Below are 23,736 nucleotides of genomic sequence, written 5' to 3'. Positions count from 1 at the left end.
ATGCTAGGCAACCAGTGAGGCTCCGATTAAATCTCCAATTTAGTATTTTATTTGTAAATATTTAAAATATTGTTGCATTCTTAGACACAAAAAGCAGAAATTAAGTTTTGTTAACTCGTTAGGCTGCTATCACACGGCGGTTTGTTTCGGAAGAACAACTGTTTGGAACAATTTTTCTGCTTTGTGACAACAGCCAATCACCATAGACCACTTTGGGGTTAACACAGGGGAAACTGGTTCCCTTTTACAAACAAGCTGATAGCATTCGAAGATGATAGCTGACTGGTTGAAAATGAACAACTTGCAATTTTTTTTGGAAAGGAAGGAAAAAGTCGCACGTCTTTCTTTCAATAGTAAACCAGTGAAAAACATTGTCTGAAACAGTTATTCAAGTGAAACAAACGCTGTGTGATATGGGCTTTAGTAAACTAGCAAGCCGTAGTGCAAATGAATATTCAATTTCTTTTGCAATTTTGTCTTACAAGCTCAGGTATCAAAACGATTCTGCGATTGCCCGAGTAGTTGACTTGTAAATGGCTGTGAATTAAGCAGATGACTTTTAATCTTAGGTTATACAGTCAGAAAACGTATTCCAAATGTTTTGTATTAAATGACAATGCATCTTTTCCTTATTCAATAACCAATCGGAGAACCGCTTGTGTTCCGAAAATAAGTATGTGTACTCAATCGTCCTGCATGTTCTTCAAATTTGTCTTCTTGTGACACTTCCCCTCTTCCCACCAGACCTCAACCTCTGTGACTCTTGGCTATGGGGTTATCTCAAAAGCACTGTTTATGGTGATAATCTAAACAATTTGGCAGAAATGAAAAATGTGATACACTGACATGTCCGTAACATTCCTCCTGATATGCTAAGAGCTGCTGTCGAGAATGCAGTAACAGGATTTAACTTGCTTTCGGAAAATGCTGGACGCCACATTGAACATGCTTTGTAACACGTTTTGGAAACGATTAAACACATATCAAACATATGTTTTTGTGTCTTATTTCATTTAACAATATTGCATACAGCGCCATTTTCCCCCTGGTGGTGAGATTTTTCCCCTGCGGGAAATAAATTCCCATAACCTCCTTTACACGATTCCCAAGTTTGATAACATTTGGTCAGGTAGTTTTCCTTTTATGACCATTTCAAAGTGGAACTTTAATTATAACCACCATGTAAATTAAACTTTAAAAGTATGACAGTTTGGTTCAAGTCCCAGATTAAAAAATATATACATAAATATAAATTTTTATATTAATCCTCTTAGAAAGAATGTTTTAAGAAGCTAAATTTTCTCTTGCGTTATAGATTGTATAAAAAAACATGATCTTTAATATGATTTAGATTATTTCAGCCGATATAAGAATCGGGTCACTCGGTGGTGAAGAATAAACACTGCTGGACTGTTTTATTTCTTTGTCAGTTAGCAAAAAATCTTTTAATTCAAATATTTATTCTTTGGACTTTGCTTTAAACTTAATTTACAGTTAAAATGACTAGAAAATGAAAAGCTGTCTTCAGCTGAAACTCAATTCATATAACTGGTATTTTAAAAAAATTGACAAGAATGCAAAATTTATGAAAGTCTAGCAATCGAAAAATCTTAATTTTCTTGTGTGAGCACTGAAAATAACTGTAGAAGGAAAGAAGAAAATTAGGGAGAAAAGTAATCAAAAATTTGCAGGAAAATTTGGCTGTCAGACATACCAAGATGTTTAAAAAAGTTGGACGCTTTTGAATATACTTTCAGGATACTTTAAAGAATTTAGGTGTTCAAAGAGAAAACACTTGGACGTGTACACCAGCAAATACAGGAAAGACAAAAACGATATCAGTGCAGATTAAAGTGAAGAGTTACTGGTTTTAGACTATATGGTTGTATAAATTTAAATTACGTTATACAACATCATATCGTATCATAAACAAAGAATCCCATGACTTCTCAGTCGAATTATTTGAAGATTCAGGAGTTTATCCAGTGATGTATGTGGATGTCACCTAAAGACGTATTTTTTTTCCTCCTGATGAAACAGCAGCCGAGTGGTAAAGTCACTGAACACTGGTAGTTCGGTCCGAGGTTCGAACGGACCGGCTGCATGGGCGTTTTCATGGTTTTCCCCATGTGTAACGTGTATACAAGCCAGTTTTCCTAAGAAAGTCCTCCACGAAGGCATCCCTCCCATTCGGCAGACAGCCCTAGAGAGCTTTGTCATAATTAAATAAACCAAATCCTCTTGATGAAACCAGTCTTTCCTTTCATCTCATACCTTCAAACTGCTTAGCCTCTAAAGACTGATAAATGCTCTGACCAAATACTGACGAAATGGATTGATTGAATTGGATTATTAAGTTACGGCAAAGCAGGGCTATCTGCCTAAAAGGAAGGATACCTTCGTGAAGAACTTTCTAAGGGAAACCAGCTGGGATACACGTTACACATGAGAAAATTGACGAAAACACCCATGCAAACAGCCCGTTTATCGGGATTCGAACCCTTGAGTGAACTACCACTGTTCAGAAACTTTACCGCTCGGCCGTTGGGCCTTTATGAAATGGAAGGCGATAACTTTATTTAAAATGATTGTCAGAAATACCAAGATATTTCAAAAAGTTGGATGCTTTTTAATATACTTGCAGAATGCCTAAAGAAAAAGAGTAAGCATGAAGCAGAATGCCTGAAGAAAAAGAAAAGAAAAATAATTTTTTGCGTAAAATTTAGTATTTGTATTTTTCTTTTTATTTAAAACTTTTTAATCTTATGATATTTGATTCTAGAGATTTCAAAAATAAAATATTTGACTAAAATATGAATAACATTTTAAGAAACCAAATGTAGGATAAAAACTGTGTAAAGCAATGGGCACAACGATAAAACTGTTTAAAGCAGTGAATGAAAGTCATCCTAAGTTAAAATGTCGGTTACACAACTCTCTTATTTATATATACCTGTTCTGAATGGAACATTGAAAGGCGTGTTAACTGTGCATTACTGTATTTTCTCTTTTAATATATGCAGTTTTCAAACGCATCGTAGTCTGGGTTACAAAGTATTCTTCCGAAAGAAACGCAATTCAAATAAATAAAATCAAATTCTGGAAAATTTATATTAATAAATATATTTAAAATGCTCAGTTCGAATGAGTAAATAGAAAATTTTAATATAATTATCTGTAGAGACAATGCAACACTAACAATTAAAATGAAAGTCTAAAAATTTTTAAATTACCTAAAATAGTAACTATGACTAAAAATATAGTATAAAGAAAACTATTTGAAAAAAACTAAATAAACGTTGCACCTTTGATTTAAACTACGCAGTTCAAATGAGTAAATAGAAATTTTTAAAACAGTTATTCAAAGGAAACCATGCAACTTAAACAATTAAAATAAAATTTAAAAAAGAAAAAAATTGCTTAAAATTAATAACAATTATAATTAAAAATATAATATAAAGAACATTATTTAAAGAAGGAACGGTTGGGTCTTTTTTTCCTCTCATGCACTATGTAAAAATGAAAATGAAAATAGGTTGCCACATATTAAGAAGTTCGTCAAGTGAACTAATTTTGATGCAAACTGAATAAAAAGCGGCAACATAAATTGTTGAATTTCTCCGTAAATTTCGCACCAAATTTTATAAAATTTAATATTTAGGCATAATTTGAGTTGTAGAATCAAAATATGTAAAAAAAAAAAAAGTATGTTATTTCAGAAAAAGTCCAATTTTGTGTCAAAATACCTATGTTAGAATAGTGTTATATATAAATCTAATATATATCCTAAGTCGCGCTTTCGAGACATAAAGAATGCAATTTGAATTTCATGAATCGGCCCAGTAGAACGGGAGATATAGAACTGTCCCAGGTTTTTTTTAGCAGTGTACTTTAAGAATTAAGATGTTAAGTTCACACAATTTCTTCTGTTCTTTTTTATAACCAAATACATACTACTTTCTGAATGTGCAACATAAATCTGATAATTTCATACAAACATATAAATCTAATAATTTAACTTGTAGTGAAAAAAATGCCTTTAAAAAAATTATATAGTATTCAAAACAAAGCAATCAAATAATATCTCAGATGAGGAACATCCAGCAGGGTCATCATAACACTGATATAAATTAATTTATTAGCAAGCAAAAACAATAAAGACAGGCCTAAAAATTATATGCAAGCAAAAATAACAAAGGTCTAGATGATTCCAAGAAAAGGATGGGTTCAACCCCTTCAACACAATATGCTCCCTATTAGTAGATAGGACTATCAGGAATTTGGAAAATTTCCTGAGGTGCCAATACCCATGGTACCCCTAACTAAGTTTAATATTAACCATATTAAACTTATTGTCATTAGCTTGCCACAGATTCATAATTTTAGGATATAAATTTTTAAGCTATTGCATTAAAGCAAGAAATTTTTCTGTCTTGCCATTCAGATGATCTCATAAAATGTTATAATGATGAAGGCACCTTTATGCAAATTAGTGAATGTTTTCCAAGACTTTTATATAAATGTCCCAGCAGCCAGCTTGATAAAGGTTGCTTTCTTCATGATATAATCTGAATTTCAGAAAGGCATCGGAAAACTCTGTGACTCTATGTCAGGGTCATACTGTGTTCTGGTGAACAGTGGCCAACTTGAAAACCTGGTACCTTTATGCAAATAGGCAACACCAGTTAGACCAACCCCATTCACACTTGATACTCCTTTCATAACATAAACAATTCTCTTTGAAAAAAAAAAAAAAAAAAAAAAAAAAAAAAAAAAAGAGTTTTTGAATAGAACAACGTAAAACTGTCTTTTTCACTTATACTGCTATTGTGCTTTCAATTTCCTCCAACTATTTCCCAGTACAGCTTTATATGATTTTACTCTAAAGTCCGAGATTTTATTTAGAGTGTTTATGAAGAAACAGACAGCCACATATTGCATGAAACCTGCACAGCATATGCAGGTAGATGAATAAACAAATACGGATAATTTTTCATTATAGGAAATTCTAAAAGAAATTAATACAAATTTCTCTCTTTGAAATTTACATTCAATCTAAAGCTGAATTTAGTTCAAAGCTTCAAGAACCATGGAATGCAAACACAATATCTTGAAATTTCCATATCTCGAAAAAGTCTTTTAAACAATTAATCATGCCCCCCCCTTTAAGGAAACTAATAAGAGTTTGTTTTCTTCTGCATTTTTTCTCATACTTCACAACTATCAGCAGGATTTCAAACAGATTTTCTGAAATATACAGAAAGCAAATGTAATTTATGTCTACACTAAAGGGTAGGTGAGATTACTAGCTATGTTAAATCATTAAGCATGGGGAATGCTTTCATAAAGCCATGCTTAAGTAAAAATGGCTTGCATTTAAATTATGCTTGGGAAAATCAGAAAACTTATACTTGTATAGAAAGAAGAGTATACCACTCTTCTTGTTTGGAACTGAAACTATGACCAAAATTGAATTTTTAGTGGCATTATTTACCTGGTTTTCAAGCAAGAAGGATTTATTATGAAGTTATGAAAAATAAATGAAGTAATAAAAGAAAAGACAATGCAAGAAGAATAATTGCAATAAAAAGCACACAGCTATTTAAATATAAATGTTGCATCCATAAACAATGTGAGGCAATATCATACATTAAGGATTTAGAACAGAGATGGGGAACATGCAACCTTAAGTTTCTTGTGTGGCCTTTAGCTTTTGTAATATTTATATAATATTTAATTATGTAGATTACAACAATTTGAAAATTAATAAAATTAAATAATGTGCTGCCATCCATTGAGCATAACATGAATTAAAATGCTTTCATGTTGCAGTTCTAGCAGTCTTTCATACTCTGAAATTATTGCCAATCTGGCACATTTGTCAGTTTTCTAAAGTACAACAATAGAAATACTCCTGTTTTGTTTTTATTTTTGGCCGTAGCTAACCCCTACTTGAAATACACTGACCCTGTTGTTATAGCAAAGCCACCCAGAAGACAGTGTGACAGTGGTTGTTCTGAGAGACAGTGTAACTACTTTTCTCCCTCTGCCCTGCACACCTCAGAATATGCCTGTATGTAATTTGTTACAGTTGGTAATTTGTAGTTATCTGTGCATGTGTCTAAATAGTCTTGTCTTGTATTTCTATCGGCAATTGTAAAAATCTAGTTATTGTTTTATTTAGTCTGAGGTTATAATAATACACAGTTTTATTGTTTTTTTAGTAAGTATATGCTTTCTTAAAGATACTATTTGATATTCATTTTTTCTCCAACATGTTAAATTGTAAAAGAAAAAATTACATAAAGAAAACAGAGTATTTAATGTAGAGTGGGAATTAAATTATTTCTTTATTTTTGTGAAAGATGAAATGGTGTGTTTATTGTGCAATACAGTTTTGGCTACTTTAAAAAAAGAAAACGCAAATGAACACTATTTGACTTATAAAGAATATAAACATTTCAATTTAGAAGGTGAATCTCGACAAGCTGCAGTTCAAAAATTGAAAAATGTAAAGCATCATTAACAGGTGTCTTTTAACACTTTTGTAAAGAAAAATAATATTGCAGTTGCTATTACTTACAGAATAGCACATACTTGGAAAAGAGGCACACCATTTAGTAACGTAGAAATAATTAAAGAATGTATTGTTGAAGCAGTAGGTATGTTAGATCCAGAAAACGTTGATAAATACACAATTAAATGTCAGTAATTTAGTCAGTGTCTGCACCAATGGCACACCTTCCATGAGAGGTAAAAAAGAAGAATCCGTTGCTTTATTAAAAAAAAAGAAAACTTGAAAATTTATATCATTTCACTGCATTTTGCATCAGCAAAATCTCAGCGCAAAAATAAGCATTTTGCAAGACATTCTGGAAAGAACTACTTTGATTGTCAACTATATTCGCGTAAATGCAATGCGTCATCGTGGATTTGGCAGATGCTAAATTTAGAAAACATAAAGTGTTGATCTATCATAGTACTGCAAAGTTTGCTGGCTATCAACAGGATAGGTTTTGATAGAAGTTTTAACTTTGCAATGACCTATTTTAAACTTTTATCAAGAACAGGGAAAACTATGCAATCTATCAGATGAAGCATTTTGAAGAAACATTGCATTTATATCTGATATTAGGACAAAACAAAACAATTTAAATATTTGCCTGCGAGGTAAAACAAAGCATACATATGAAATGTGGCAAAAGATCCAAACGTTTCAAAAAAATTAATATTTTTCAAAACATTGCTCTTTTGCTCGGATATATCTGCAGAACACTTCCCAGGAGCTAGTAAAAATGTTGAACGAGCAAAAATTGTCTTGGATTAATAGAAGAATATACTGAATGATTTTCATCTTTTGACAAGCACACTTCTGCTATGAAACTGGCATTTTAACTATATTTAGTAGATATATCCAAAGCTCCTACAGGACTACAAACGGAGTTATTTGAGTTGCGGGAAGATAGTATCCTCAAATTTCTTTCTGATACAAAAAGGGATCTTATACAAATCAGGAAAAATATTGTTAAATATCCATGCCACCTACGAGAGCATGCACGGCATTTGCTTTCCTGTTTTGGAAGTACTTACTGCTGTGAGTCAACATTTTCTCTCATGACAAAAATTAAAACTATTTAAGAATGCAAATTACAGATGCTCATTTAGATGATCTATTAAAGCTGTGTGTTACAGAGCTTGATCTAACTATTTGGTTACTTTTAGGCATGAGACAAATACAAATATCCCACTAAATTAAATTTTCCATCGGATTTTAACATTATTTTACATACTGTTGCTATGTTGATTTTTTATAACTTAATATTATTACTTTTCTATTTTTTTCTTTATAATGGAATACATTTATTGAAAGGAAATGTTCTTCTACGTTATTACTTTTATTTGAAACAGTATTTAAATACATGCAGTTGTTTATTAAGAAATTATTAAAGATTAACACTATAACAAGTTATTAGTCTTATAGCCTAATATAAATACAAAAATATTTTACATAGCAATTTTTTTTTATTATTAAAGGGCTTAATGTTTTTTGTATTATTTCTGTGCAATGAAATAAAGTGATAAAACTATACAAAAACTATAATATTTCACCAAAGTCGCATTTATAGGTATATCAACTTATGCGGCCTCCTTTATCACTGCCTAGTTATTCACTACATGTGATGATAAAAAGGTTCCCCACTTCTGATTTAGAAACTACATTTAGCACTTCTTACTGAAAAGCAAACAATGATAATTATAGGATGATAAGTATAGCAAGTCCTGCTATACAGTTCACTTCTGAACTTGAGACATACAATTCTCTTCCATTCCTCGACATTCTGGTCACACATAACACATCCAACCTCAGGACTATGGTTTACCGTAAAACTTCATCGGTTTGTCTTCCACCACACTTCAAATCATGTCATCTGGTTACACAAAGGATAACTTTATTTTATTCCTATGTCTTCCGTGCCTTTTAAGTTTGCTCTTTCAAAGTGTCTCTTGATGAAGAATTAAATTATTTAAAAGCAGTAGCTATTGACAGGGGCTTTTCACTCAACATTATTAATCAAGCAGTTAAAAAATTCCCATCTCAACACACCGAAGGCACACTCTTGTTTTAGGAGATTATAAGAATTCTGTCTGTTTTCTTCTTTCCATCAATTAGCTATAAAATTGCACATATTTTACAGAAATTTAAATTTTGGGTCATTTATTCTATCATCAATAAAATTCTGAGTTCCATACTCAAGGACACCAAATCCGGATATGAATTCCTGAGTTATTTACAAGATTCTTTGCCAGTGCCAGTGTGGTTTAATTTACATTGGGACCAAGGACCAAGGTGTTTGGATTACGGAGTACCTTTGCAATTAATTGCAATTACCTCCACATCATCATTCATAAAATCGAAATAAATAAGAGATAAGCAATCGCTAAAGTTAAAGGAAAGAGCAGTTATGCTAAAGTCAAAAAGTCGCTGAGGGCTCTTATTGTTAGGAAACAGGAGGAGAGTACGAGAGTTTACCACAAAGCAAAGGCATTTAGCCCCCCGTTGAGAATCAACTTCAGGTAACTCAGATACAAAGAGAGAGCAACCGGGATGCGAACAGCGTGGATTTCTGCTATGGAAACAGATCAGCTGATGGAGTGAGGTGCAGTTGAAGGAGAACCGGTCCTCGGGTAAGTTAAGGTACTGTATCCAAGCGTAGAGCTAAGAGCCTTGGCAATGGTCGAGTGACGGGGAAAAGGGTCAATGACCGAAGAAGGGAGAAAGAGGCGAAAAAACTGTTGCGGGGAGTCGAAGTCTAATCTTAACTGTTGGAGCAGGTTTTGAACGATGAAAAATCGTAAATGTAACAAGAAGTTAAGTCTAGTCATGAAAATACGTAATTTTAAAAGAATTCTTATGGCAGTGTTCCATGTGACATTAGTCAGTCGGAGGCTAATACTGAGTGAAGAGATGATTAAGGAAGATTTACATAGGTCACACCAAGAGAGCCTTAAAATTTCACGTTAAGGAACATGAGGCATATGTTAGCAAAAAAGGAAACACAGAAATCCTCTGTTGCCCAGAGGTTTGAAAATCACACTTTCAATTTTTCTGCAGCCAAACTTATTAAAAAAACATCTTTCATTGGTGAATTAGATTTTCTAGAGGCATTTCACATTCAAAAAAATCTCTGTTCTAGTTAACAACCCTAATTCCAATCTATCTTTGCCTTCAGCCTTTAAGGAAATTGTGTTTCAGTTCTTGTTTCATCAACAGATGGTGCCAGTAGCTTAACTCCTGTCCAGTCTTTCTTATCTTATCTAATCACTATATCTTATCTCGCTTATTTGCGCTTTTGCAGCTGAGGACGATGGTTCAGTAAAACCATTGAAACTAGTCGTGTGAAAATTTGAAAATAGAATGCTAATTTTTATTGTTTGAGTTCTAAATTAATACTTGTTCAGCATGTTATTGTATCTCAACTATAGGCTTGTACATTTACATACATTTCTTATTATATTTTTACATGCAATTAAATTAAAAAAAATAACTGATCAAGCAAAAGTCAAACATAATACCTGGACTCTGAGTTAGCATACATTTCCTTTAGGCAATGAGGAAATACGTCAAAAGGATGAAATAATTAAGTTTTTTAATTAAATTGCACACATTTTCAGAAATTTAAAACATATTTTATAGTTTTCTCAAACATTAAACTTACACCATATTTTGGATGAAAGCTTTCACAAGATGTATTTCAACCCCAGCCTCAATAGCAATTTTTGCAACATGCCTGAAACCATCGATATATGGCAGTATCTGCAACACAAGAGTAAAAGTTTTATAATAATTACACAAATCAAGGAAATTGAGAATATTTATTGTAAAATAACAATTTTCCTTTCTTAACTTGTATAATTTTAAAATGCCTAACACAATCACTTTAAATATTTTTATTTATATTTTTAACTGATAATTTAATTAAATTGCAGAATTATAGAACATAAAATCAACATCAGTTTGCATAAGGTTAGAAGCATCACATATTATAACATTCTTTCCTTAATCAATCTTGAAAATTTTGTTTAACCTTAAAATAAAATATTTTACTATTATAGCTACTTTAACACACACACACACACAAAAAAAAAAAAAAAAAAAAAAGACATTTTATCATACAAAATATTCAAAATGTAAGACAGATAATGTCTTTCATAATTTTTATAGAATAATCACATATACAATGCTTAGAAAGTCCTTCACGAAACCCTCCCTCTCTTTAGGCAGATAACCTTAGTGTGCTTTGTCCTTAATAATAATAAAAATAAATAAATAAAAATCTGAAATCTAGTGATTTTTTAACATTTTGTGCGTCTCCTTTATTTATTAAATATCATGTTCTTCGCACTTAAACCATAAAATTCAACTCAACAGCAATATTGCAAAATAATTTTTAAATGAGCATATCTGCACAATTTTCGATACACAGTCTTGCATGCTGGAGATAGAAATGTTTTTTTCGTACAGTGTTGTCATAGCTCACTTTGAAATCATCCAGTTTGTTAATTAAAAATTCATTAAAGTGTTACAAAATATGAAATCAATAATAAAGCAAATTCCAAGTTAGAGCTTCCAGATGCTTATATTCGGTGAAGAATTACATTATTCAAAATTTAATGACTCTAGGTACTGTTGTTTTATCACAATGCGAGAAACATACATACATTTATGCAGATTCCTCATTATTTAATTTCTTTAAATATAATACAGGGCTATAATATTTGGTGGCAACAATTTGAAAAGTGAACCGACATTTGTAGTGAAACAATGCAAAATGATAAAATGAAATTAATATGGTAAAGGCCCTTATTTTCGCGAGGCTTTAATTTTCACAAGCCTGTCATAATCGCGAAAATTTAAACCTCGGGAAATACTTTTTATTTCCGTCTCAAATAATTAATAAAAAATCAGAAATTTTTCACTTACCCAAAATTTAATGATTTATTGCACAGTTACAAGCTTTTTCTTGACAACTTTCTTTCTTATAACTATTTTTTGAATAATATACAACAATATTTCTCAAATATAAAACAATAAAATTAATAGAAGGCAGCTCATTCACTTAGAATACTTTTTATCTCATGTTTGGCTTCAATACCGTTAAAAACACGCACAAGCCAAGAAGCGTGAATCGGTTTTAGACGTGATATTCGCAAGTCCACAAATTGTTTTTTGTCTAGAAATTGAAGCTCATTAGAAACCCACTCAATAAACTCATTCTTGAGCAAACCCTTGAACTCGCCATTTAGACGGGAACAGAGGGACGAACTTTTCGGACAAAAAAAAAAAAAAAAAAGTTTCTTGAAATGCTTTATGCAAAAGATGTACTTTTGGAATTTTTTAACTTTCTCAACTTTACTTAGGTACTTTTGAAAGTTCTGTTCATATAAAATTCGTGAAATTTTCAGCTCGCGAAATCACCGATATATTCATTTTCGCAAAAATTACAGCCCGCGAAAATAAGGGCCTTTACAGTAGTCCTTCTGGGCAAATTGCTCCTTTGGACTAAAATGAATAAATAAATAAATAAATAAACCATACATAGTGATACATAGATAAATTACTGTATAATTAATAATATAGCTATATTGTGTAATTAATATACAATACAGAGCTATCTTTAAATCTTTTCTTGTAATAACTTTTTGAATAATTAAGTTATGACAGTCTTGAAATTATCCAATTGGATTTTTACCATTTTTCACTTTAATTCAATCTAACAAGCAGTCTACTCACAATATTTTTAAAATAATAAAAAAATACAAAAGAAAAAAACGTCTAAATATTAAAAATTAATCCCAAACAACAGTTTTTAAATTAATATAGTTAATAAAACACAAAAACATAAAAGTAAAAGTAGCACTCTAAAAATGCATTATTATTTTAAATTATGAAATTACTGATAATTAAGATTAGAGAGATCTTAATACTGACAGAAAAAGAGATTACAACATAGAAAACTTTTTAAACTCTCTAAAAAAACAAAAGTATGCAGAGCAAGTACAAGTAAAATAGTTAAACAAAATATTATAAACACACTAAAATCAAATCTATTATACAAGAAAGTAAATATCAGTTTGTTAAGAATAAATATGCAGAAATAATATAATTAACATACCATTATTTAACAGGTACTTACCAGCATTACAGTCAAATCCCACTGAAGCATCAAAAATAAACAATTAATCAACAATAATAAGTGCTGAATTTTGCTAAATATATATCTAAATGTAGCAATAATCAATAAAAGATTTTTGATTTAACATACAATTTAGAATATTACCATACATTTTTATACGCTATATATACTGTACCTATACCATTACCATATATTTTTTTAACTGAGATGAATTTTAAAATTAATACACATCATTTGCAAACAAAAATAAAGACCATTCCTTTAAACAAAATTAACAGGTAAAATCAGCATTAGCATATTAATATCAAAAGATTTAAATTCAGAACAGCTATATATATATATGTGCGTGTGTTCTATAATTCTATAAAACAAATGAATTTCACAGATGTACATAATAAGTTAAATCAAAGCATTGATGATGTATATTGATTGTTGATCAGGAAGCATTATTTCCTACCTTAATAAACAGTACTGTGGTCATTGCCAATGAAGAAAAAAGTTTTTTTAATCTTAACTATAAATCTTCTCCTCCCAAAAAAAAAAAAAAAAAAAAAAAAAAAATAAAAGATTGATAAATAAAAGTACAAATAAAATATTTACAGAATAAAAAATAACATAAAAACCTGAAGCATCAAAGATATTTTCTAATGTTTATAAATGTATTTAAAAGAAAGGAATAAAGTAAAGTCCAAAATGTCTAATATCCAGACCACCAGCCGATACATAAATAAAACAAAATAATGAAAAAAATTCTCTTCATGCCCCCTTTTTAAAATCCAGAAATGGAGAATATAATGTTCAAACAAAATGATGCAGGTGCGCCCTAAATGCAAAATTTCTCCTGTCAAATTGTGATTTTCGCATGTCACTTTCAAACACTAGTATTGATTGCTGTTACCTTTAATGTTGACCAGGATGATACTTTCCTTGTATGATTTTAATCAGTCCAGGTATTTGGTGATCTCGATCTTTGGTCCTTGAATGGTTGTAAAGAGGCAGGGCTACTACAAATTTTTTTTTTTTTTTTTTTTTTTTGCCTGGTACAATCTCTGCGGGTCCTAAATTCAGAATTTATGATACACAGAGATTCTAAAAAATTTTCTGCTCCTAAATTTTGCTGTCCAGTACTTCTCTGAAATTCTAAAAATTTTCCCATCCCTGATTTTTGTTCAGTGCTTCTATAAGTTCTAAAAATTTTCCAACTCCTTCTGGCTCCAGCACTGTTGGGGAGTTAGCATTCTTCTATGTGATTTAAACAATAGGTAAAGCCATAATGTTGTAGTGGCTCTGCATCTATTTAGATTTAAAATCAGTAAATTTCCAAAATCTGGAATAGCCAAAACCTCAATTCTGGATCATTATACAGTAAAATTCCAGAAATCTGCAAAGCTTGGGATCAGACATTCTGTGGATTTTAGGATTTTCCAAATTTCAGGACAGAAAAGATAAATCATAATATTCAGACTAAAAGTGCAAAATAAATAAGGCGTATTAAATACATTTAATTAAATTATTATATACATTATTGCAATAACTTACTATATGCATTAAATTATTATTACATATATAAATTAAATATATTATTCATTGTATTATATACACAGTGTGGAGGTTTGCTGATTTCGCCTCATGCAAATATTTCCAGTTTCGGATTCCTGTTAGAATCACTGTTGCTGTAAAATTTCAACAGCTTTTTTCCCATATATCATACAGCTTTTTTTCCGTATATCATACACAATCGTATCGCAATTCCATACGATTCTGCTATCAACCGAGGAGTAGCACCTGTCTCCATTTTTTGCAGAATTTGCACTTTTTGCATTACCATCAACACAACGTGTTTACGTTTTTCAACGTCGCAAGCAATAAAATCATGACCGCATTTCTAATCTGTAGTTGTATTAAAAAGTGCTGAAATTTAAAATATTCTTAATTTATTCACAAAATATCCGGATAAAAAAAAGGCAGCACTCAATAATCTCATGAAATAACAAAGCTCAGAAAATACAACAACGTGAATCGTGAACTTGAAAGAAGAGATGAGTGAATCGTCTGCTTTCTTATCTCGATGCAGATTAGAGGGGAAAAAAACTTTTATCATGATGTCAATAATTTGGTATTTCCGTTATGATTCATTATTAGTCAGTAAGTATTTTTTCTTTGGTATTTCGTACTCGATTTTGCGGTTTCCGGAACCTATAAACTGAATGTTTATATTTTGAGAGGCAACGCGTATTTCAGGAGTTGGCGGATTTTCGGTATTTGACTGTACATAACATATTTTATGACAAAGTATGGAAAAGAAAAAGTCAGTTTCGACTTTGATTTGAATATCTGACAGTAACATATAAGACAAAACTTTAAAGCACTTTAGATTCACAGTGATACTGTTGCAAAATGCCCAACCGCAGTAAGATAGCTTCCCCACAAAGTGAGGTTAGCCTGGCCAGATTTGGCATAAAATCATCCATTTGGCAACAAAATTGGCGATACGCCATAGACAAAGTGAGAACATTCTAGAACGCATTCTTAGTGGGTTTCCTTGGGAATGTTCTTAAAGGTAGGTTAAGGCTATATATACCCTGCCTGTGTGCAGAAAGGGAGCAGTATGTTGAATTCAGTAGTAGTGTTTTGAGTTTAAAGATTAGCTTCAAAGTGACTGAACAGAGTCGGGAGCTTTACTGCTTTGCAGTGAAGCTATTTTCACCATTGTAACCTCAAGGCTGTGTTGCTGATTGTTTCAATGTGTTTAACGTAGTTTTTCGATGATTGTAAATGTGCCTTTGGAACTCTCCTGTGTAATACTGGTGAATAAATTGTGTTTTGATTCTTCATCAAGTGTTAGCATCAATTACACTAAATCCACAAACCTGTAGAACGCAACAATACTTTTTCAACAGTAAAATAACTTTTAGAAGGTAAACCTCATCAAAGACTAAAATGAAATTTCATTAAAAAAATGAAAACTGAACTATATTTTTATTAATCTTCAATATTAAGAAAAGCTAATAAAAATATACATGCAGCTCTATGGATACTCTATAGAAAACTTCAAGGAGCTTTTAAGGAATGGATTCCCAAAGACAAGTAGAAACAATTTTAAACTATTTTGGAATATATATAAATTAATAAATTATAGTATTCAGGCAAAATCACAGTATAGTAAACCAAAACGCCTGATGATTGACTTGAAGAAAATTTATTAGCATAAATTTAGGTATTTTGCATAATGAAACTCGAAAGGCATACGAAACGAACGTGCGCCAAGATATATATTGACGAAGGAAAGTAAAGTTCGTGTGCAATGCAGTATATTTGATTTTTCACCCTAGCTACTTGTACCTGGCCAAAGGTCTAATCCAGTTCTCTTTTTTCAGGTGCAGTGTCAAAGTATATTCCTGTTGTTTATTTTTCTTATTGCCTAATATAGGTAAGCCTGATGATTTAGGACTGAAGATGATTCTATGTAAGTTATCTCCTTTTCAATACTTCAGTGTTTTAATGTCCGTGAAGATTATTACTTTATTGTTATGCAAAATTATCCTATTTTATTAAATAAAGATTTCGAAGTTAAAATTTTGACTTATGATTCTTTAATTCTGTGCTTGAGGAAACGTACTCATTACGCCTTCAGTGGTAATGCACAACCAATAAAATTTAAATGTAATTAAATCCTTTAAAAAGAAATATACACACAACAGAGCATAGTTTTTTTTTTTTTTTTTTAAAGAGAAGGATTGGATAGTTTTCATCAGTTTGTCTCACTTTTACCATAACAATGGCTCAGATGAACTTGAACTGCCACAAGTCCTGGTTGAGACCTCAAACATCCAGTTTTATTAAGGATTTAGAAGAATTAATCATATTCTTAAACTTCTTAATGTTAGTTACAAAGGGACTGCTTCTCCCATGGGCAGAAAGGTATGGTAATATCAATAAGAAAAAACAGCAGATTCTTTGAAAATCTTTTGGTTCATCACACTAAAAATAATACTGCTAAAATTATGGGGGGGGGGAGGGAAGATAGTTTCACTAATGATGCCTTGGAAGAAATACAGAACAAAGTCCAAGATCCTGATGTCCAACATATCCGGAATGATCTAAAATCCAGACCTCAAAGCAACAAACTTTTTTTTTTCTTCTTTTTTGTGTGCTTTACGCATGTGCATTTGATTTTTCCTTCCATAATAAAACATGTGGAGAGTCCCAATTCTTAATTTCACTTAGGCACTAAATAAAATACCTTATTTCTAAGAACATCATTGATTTTACACCTACTAGCATTTTATATCCCTGAAGCTCACCTATGCAAATATTATTTATTGCATTTTGCTTTCATCACTACATGTTTATCAATACATGAAAACTTGAGTAATGAATCATACAGCGATGTCTAAGCACTTTTTTTTTATATCAGTAATTGAATAACAAGAGACGGCAACCTTTTACGCTGACATTACGCTTGGTGCTGATTACAGATTTAAGTTAAATGCTGTAGTGTAGTGGTATCTTAAATTTAAATAAATAAACATAAGAATACATCAATGCGAGTGGACTGTAAATTAACCTTTATTCGGCAGTTTGAACTTTCGAACACAACACAGCACAAAGTAAAGCAACAGAGTTACAATTACCGGTTTTAAGAATGCAAGAACAAAATATGAGCTGCACATACAATCTGCGCATTGCGAAATAATATCTCACAGACAGGCAGAGAGCTCTGGTGGCCGAAACATTCCGCCCGGCGTTGAAATATCGTTTCAAACTAAATAGCTTTTACAAAATGAAATTATCATAACAATATTAAATTATGCAAAAATGTATCATTAAAATATTCACAAGAAAACATAATATGAAATTACGAAATGAAACTAAATTATTCTCAAAACAGATGCACAGAAGCCTTGATACAATTCAGGAACTTAATTATAGTTAAAGCAAAGTACAAAGTTATAATGCTTTAGGGAAAAAAAAAAACTTAATCATTGATAGGCAAAACACTAAGTTTGTGAATTGGCCTTTTGAAAACTCCATTAGCAGTTTTGATCTTCACGATACAGACAATATTATCAATACTAGGAAAAACTTCCATTGGTTTTCCTCTTCGAGATACACAGCGCTTCAAAGCGGCAATAAATGATTCTGATGTTAGATTACCTACTAATTCAATATGTATAGCTCTTGTAGTAAAACACATGAATACACAAATGTAGCATTTCATTGGTTTTACTCCTCGACCTTGCATGGGCTTCACTTGAAATGGCCCGGCGTAGTCAATTCCAACTTTGGAGAAAACCTTTGACGGAACGACTCTAGATGACGGTAAATCAGACATTATCTGGGTAGATGTTTTAGCTTGTACACGATGACATTTCACGCATTTCCAAATCTGTTGTCTTACAACTGACCTAGCATGGATTATCCAATATTCTCTTCTAATTACTGATAGCAATAGCAGGGGGCCAGCGTGAAGATGGGATTCATGAAAATGATTCACTATAATCTGTGCTATGTGATGTTTTTTGGGCAACAAAATAGGATATTTTCTGTCCTGCACGATGTTGGATTGTCTTAATCTTCCTCCGGCGCGTATAAGTCCATTCTCATCGATAAAGGGGTTCAAAGAAAGGATCTTACTATTTGAGTTTAATGGTTGATTCTTTTTCAGAAGATTATATTAATTAAAAAACTCATCCCTTTGACCTACTCTAACAATTGCATTTCTAGCGTATTGCAATTCTTCGGTTTTAAGGTAACCCTTAATCCTTGTTGCGGTAGATTTAGCTGAATTATTCACAAACCGTAAACACCATGCGATGATTCTTTTAAGTTTCAAGAATGATGAAACTTCATTAAGGACTGGAATTTGCGAAGCGACTGTTCCAATTGAACAAGAAATATTTTTCCGTTGTTCCTTTAAAGACTCTTCTGAAAATGGTAAGTTGATAGAGAACGGAATATTATTTGAATTAAGCCATTGAGGACCTGTCCACCACAAGTCATGAGTAGAAAGTTCTGAAGGCAAAAGACCTCTTGATGCGCAATCAGCTGGATTCTCCTTTCCTTTTATGCGATTCCAATGCGATGAAGGTAAGACTGATTGAATTTCTGAAACGCGGTTGGCTACGAAGGTTTGCCAGCGTGTTGGTTCTGATTTTATCCAGGACAAAACTATCATTGAATCACTCCATGCATAAATATCGTCAACATAAATTTGCAATGAATTCTACACAGCTTGAACCAAATGCCCTAATAGAACTGCAGAGCAGAGTTCTAAACGAGGAATAGAGATTACTTTCAGGGGAGCTACACGAGTTTTTGATGTTAGTAGCTGCACCTAAACTGAAGAATTATTTGAAGACCTTAAATAAATCACTGCGGTGTAAGTTTTTTCTGATGCGTCACAGAAACAATGAAGTTCTACATTTGTAGATTTGGGCAATAATACTCTCCTAGGAATATGAATGCATTCAAGATTTGCGATATCTTCACAATAGATTTTCCATCTTTGATTGATTTCATCTGGCAAGGGATCATCCCATGAGATTTGTAATTTCCATATGTCTTGAAGCAAGATTTTTGCTGCAACTATAAAAGGTGCTAACCAACTAAGTGGATCAAAGATTTTCGAAATAGAAGACAAAATCATTCTTTTAGTAGAATACTCTCTGTTTTCGAGATTTTCAAAGTGACAAGTAAACTCGACTTGCATTGGATACCACTCCAAACCCAATAGTTTTATTGATTTAGTATCAACTATTGTACATGAAGAATTTGAGTTCCGAGCACTCAAAGCAGTTTCCAAAATCGAGCGATCATTTGTACACCATTTATGCAATTGAAAGTCACCTTTTTGTAAAAGTTCACTCAGTTGTAAAAACTCTACTGTGTCCTCTACTGTGTCTGAACCAAATAGGACATCATCAATATAACAATTGCGTAATATTATTTTAGCTGCCTTTGGGAATTTAGCTCCTTCGTCAATTGTTAGTTGTTTGAGTACGCGAGTAGCCAGGTATGAAGCGGAAGTAGTGCCGTACGTAACTGTGCACAACCTGTAAGTTTTAATCGGCTTCGATGGATTATCTCTCCAAAAATTTTTTGGTAATTGCGATCTTCATCATGAATTTGAACTTGTCGATACATTTTCAATAAGTCGCTAGTAATGGCCATGGGATAGCATCTAAACCTCAAAAGAATAGTAAATAAGTTGTCTTGCACCTTGGGACCATTCATTAGCGTGTCATTAAGCTATATCCCTGATGTAGTTTTGGCACTAGCTTTGAAAACAATGCGTAGTTTTGTGGTAAGACTCGATTCTTTTAGCACGTGATGATGAGGTATATAATAATGAAAATTTACTTTATCTAGATTGTCACTGGATAATTCTTTCATGTGTCCAAGTGATAAACATTCGGACATGAAGTCTTTATATTGTTGATATACTTCAGGAGTTTTTATTAGTTTTTGTTCCAGACTAAGAAAGTTGCGAAAGGCTGATGGTCTGGAATTACCCAACTCATTTCTTTTAGGCTTGAATGGCAATTTTACTGAGTAACGACCATTTTCACTACGGATGTGATTTTCCACGAAATGGTTTTCACACAATCTTAATCTTTCCTCTTTAGTTAAAGGTTTCGATGTGGGAATTTGTTCCAAATCCCAAAATGATTTAACTAATTCCTCCATGTTTACGGTTAGCGTATTGACTGAAACCTGCTTACGGTTTGGGAATTCAAAATGTGTAGTTCCAGCAATTACCCATCCTAACTTAGAACAACATGCAAATGGAAGATTTTTGCCCCTTTTAATTACCTCGCCATTGATTAAAGTAAGCAATACATTAACTCCAAGTAAAACATCAATTTCTCCCGATTCATGAAATGTAGGATCTGCTAAAGTTAAATCTTTGAAACTTTCATATAAATTTAAAGGTAATGTTACACTTGTTATATAAATTTAAAGGTAATGTTACACAAATTTAAAGGTTATTTAAAGGTAATTTAATGTAATGTTACACTGTTTCCTGTAATTTTGTCTATTATGTAAGCAGACGTTGAAATTCTGTAATTAGTATTAAAATGAGGTGTAAACAACAACTCAACCTCTCCAGTAGTAGTTGTATTGAAAGTACCTAAGCATGACACTAATATCTTTGAATCCTTTATGCTCAATCCTAAATTGATAGCTGTTTTCCGACAATAAATGAATGATTAATGAATGGATAATAAATGAATGATTTTTTACTACCTGAATCTAGTAAGCATCTACAATTTATGAATTCGTTTTTTGAGTTTTGAACCTTAATTAAAGCAGTACACAAAAGTACATAACTACGTTTACCATTAGCATAAGCTCCAAAATGTTGATTTTCATAGTTGTTTGCACAAACAGTTGGAGAAACCTCACTCAAGTTGTTTCCTGGTTTAATTTGCGATTTCGGAACAAACACTTGTGCTTCCGATGAAGGGAATCTAGATACATTTTTTGGTTTGAAAATATTTTCTAAATGCAAAATGCTATGATGATGCTTAAAACAATGCTTGCAAGTATTTGCACTCTTACACATTTTAACTTTATGGACATTAGACAAGCAATTAAAACAAAGTTTATTAGTCTTAACAAACTCTATTCGTTTTTGCACTGGTAAATTAAAAAAATTATAACACCTGTATAAAAAATGATCGTCTTTACAAAATAAGCAGGTAGAATTAGTAATCAGAGAAGTAACCCTATTATACACTGGTTTATCTGATTTATGCATTTTACTAATTAAAGGTTTACTGTTCTGTAATGTTCTAGCGTAATTCTTCAAAAATTCTATCAAGTCATTTAACTTTGGTATTTCGTCTTTTTTTAATTGACGCTCCCACCACAACTTTGTCGAAAATCAAGTTTTTGCAAAATAATATACAACAACAAAGTATCACTAAAATTATCTATCCTTTGATGCAATATTTCCAATGAGCGAGTTATTTCGTTTACATCATCTACTAAATTTAATATCGAGGATGCAGATTCCGTTTGTATTTGTGAAAAATTAAGAATTCTTTTAATAAAAGCAAATATCTGTTCTCTCTTATTAGAAAATCTCTCTTCTAGTAAATTCCAAGCAATACTGAAATTTTGATCAGCTATGGGAATTGACTGAATAATACGATAAGCATCATTTTTCAAAGAACTCTTTAAATATTGTAATTTTTTAGCTCCAGAAAGATTTGGATTGTTGCAAACTTCCGCTAAATGTGGGTAAAGATAATTTCGGTAACTTTAAACTTTCAGAGATTGATTCAGGTATGACAGGTTTATCGCCATTTGCATTTGCGACCTTGTAAATCTTTAACTTACGAATAATTTTTAAGTGAACCTCCTTAATTTTCTCTAAAATCGACTGTTCTTCCTCAACGAAAGTGTCTATTTTATCATCATCACAATTTGTATAAATTTCTCTAAATAGAGATTTAAAATCTTCCTTAAAGATTTTACATTTTTCTAAGATTAATTCAGCTTCAGCATTATCTAAGTTATCATAATCTGTTCTCTCGATGAATTTCGTTAACCGTGTTTTCAAAATTTTCTTTCGCTTTTTTCTATATCTGACATTTTGAAAATATTCTAAATTCTCAATTTTACTAATACTTTAAACACAATAAAGTAGCAATAAAGAAATCTCAAATGCAATTAAAAAGGGTTAACTATTTCACTCACCTCATACACTGTATCCATTGCGAAACTCTTGAGAATTCTAAACCGAAAGTAACACCATTACGAACACGTAGAATTCTTATTCACAAGTTCGGGTTTTTCTCAAAGCTCCGGCGTAGGACGGAACAGAATATTGTAGCGTAGCGGTATCTTAAATTTAAATTAATAAACATAAGAATACATCAATGCGAGTGGACTGTAAATTAACCTTTATTCGGCAGTTTGAACTTTCGAACACAACACAGCACAAAGTAAGGCGACAATTACAATTAGCGGTTTTAAGAATGCAAGAACAAAATGCGAGCTGTGCATACAACCTGCGCATTGCGAAATAATATCTCACAGACAGGCAGAGAGCTCTGGTGGCTGAAACAAATGCATTAAGATGTGTTGATGAGGAAAAATTTAACAAAAATTTCTTTCCAGATGCTAAAAAAATGTTGTTAATGATACTCATAGGCTAAAAGATTTAGTGCTATTTAAATGAAGAATAACTGGTATGTTATTCCCACAAACCCACAACCGGTGTCAGAGCTTGTATGGCTGCACCGGGCAGCAGAATTTATGGAAGACAAATTTTTTTTACTATGGAGAGAATACTGGGATCGAAAGTTTATGAACGGCAAAAATTTAGAATTCAGGAAGGCACTTTGGAGCAGAATTTAGAACCTGCAGAGACTGCATCAGGCAGTATCTAGCACCAGCCCTAGATAAGTCTTAAGTATATGTGGGAGTTTATTTATTCAGGACTCAAATTAGCCTTAAGCATGTGCAAGAAATAGACGTAGGTATAATACATAACTAAACTAATAACAATTCAGGTTTAATTCAGTATGCAATAGAAGGAAGATAAAATTTAGTGGAACAACTTGTCTTTCATGGCCAATCTTAGATACATACCCAACAATGTATAGCGGACGTTCTTAAGCTAGGCTAAAATTATCTTTACTGAACTTTAAGGTATTTCAGTTAATGTAGCAGACTCCGCTGTTCCTTAATCTTTTAATTTAATCCAGCTTATTATTTTTTGCAGACATTTATTATTACAGCAATTTTATAAAAATTAGAGCTTGAACTTTCAATTATATCAAAAAATGTTTCTAATTCTGGAGTTGCAAAAGGCTCTACAAAGCAAAAGCATGTTTCAATGTCCATTAAACAAAAAGTGAAATTGCTGCAAAAAATGGATAAAGGTATATCTGTCTCAAAATTATGTTAGGAATATGGAAAGTCAACTGTACATGACATAAGAAAAAAGAACTGACACCCCATTCACAATGCATAACAAAAAAAATTGCTCCTTATACTAAAAGTGACGATCATGACAAAGTGGTAA

General features: G+C 31.8%; 1 protein-coding gene across 2 annotated transcripts in view; it reads right to left on the bottom strand.

Annotated features, from left to right (window-relative positions):
- Positions 1–23,736, bottom strand: part of Nprl2 (Nitrogen permease regulator-like 2) — a 93,052-nt gene that overhangs the window by 14,587 nt on the left and 54,729 nt on the right. The window contains exons 6-7 of one of the 2 annotated variants that reach the window (XM_085815367.1): positions 12,696–12,716; positions 10,218–10,315 (exon numbers count right to left, since the gene is read on the bottom strand). In XM_085815367.1, the coding sequence (XP_085671493.1) occupies positions 10,218–10,315; positions 12,696–12,716 (119 nt within the window). The remainder of the gene's footprint in view (positions 1–10,217; positions 10,316–12,695; positions 12,717–23,736) is intronic. The other variant, XM_085815368.1, reaches the window with a different exon arrangement.

Source organism: Stegodyphus dumicola, chromosome 4 (assembly GCF_044657685.1).
Source record: "Stegodyphus dumicola isolate Sdum_Otavi_A_Nest chromosome 4, ASM4465768v1".
Taxonomy (NCBI): domain Eukaryota; kingdom Metazoa; phylum Arthropoda; class Arachnida; order Araneae; family Eresidae; genus Stegodyphus; species Stegodyphus dumicola.
The sequence above is the reverse complement of the archived record's forward strand: the minus strand, read 5'-3'. Positions and strand labels throughout refer to the sequence as shown.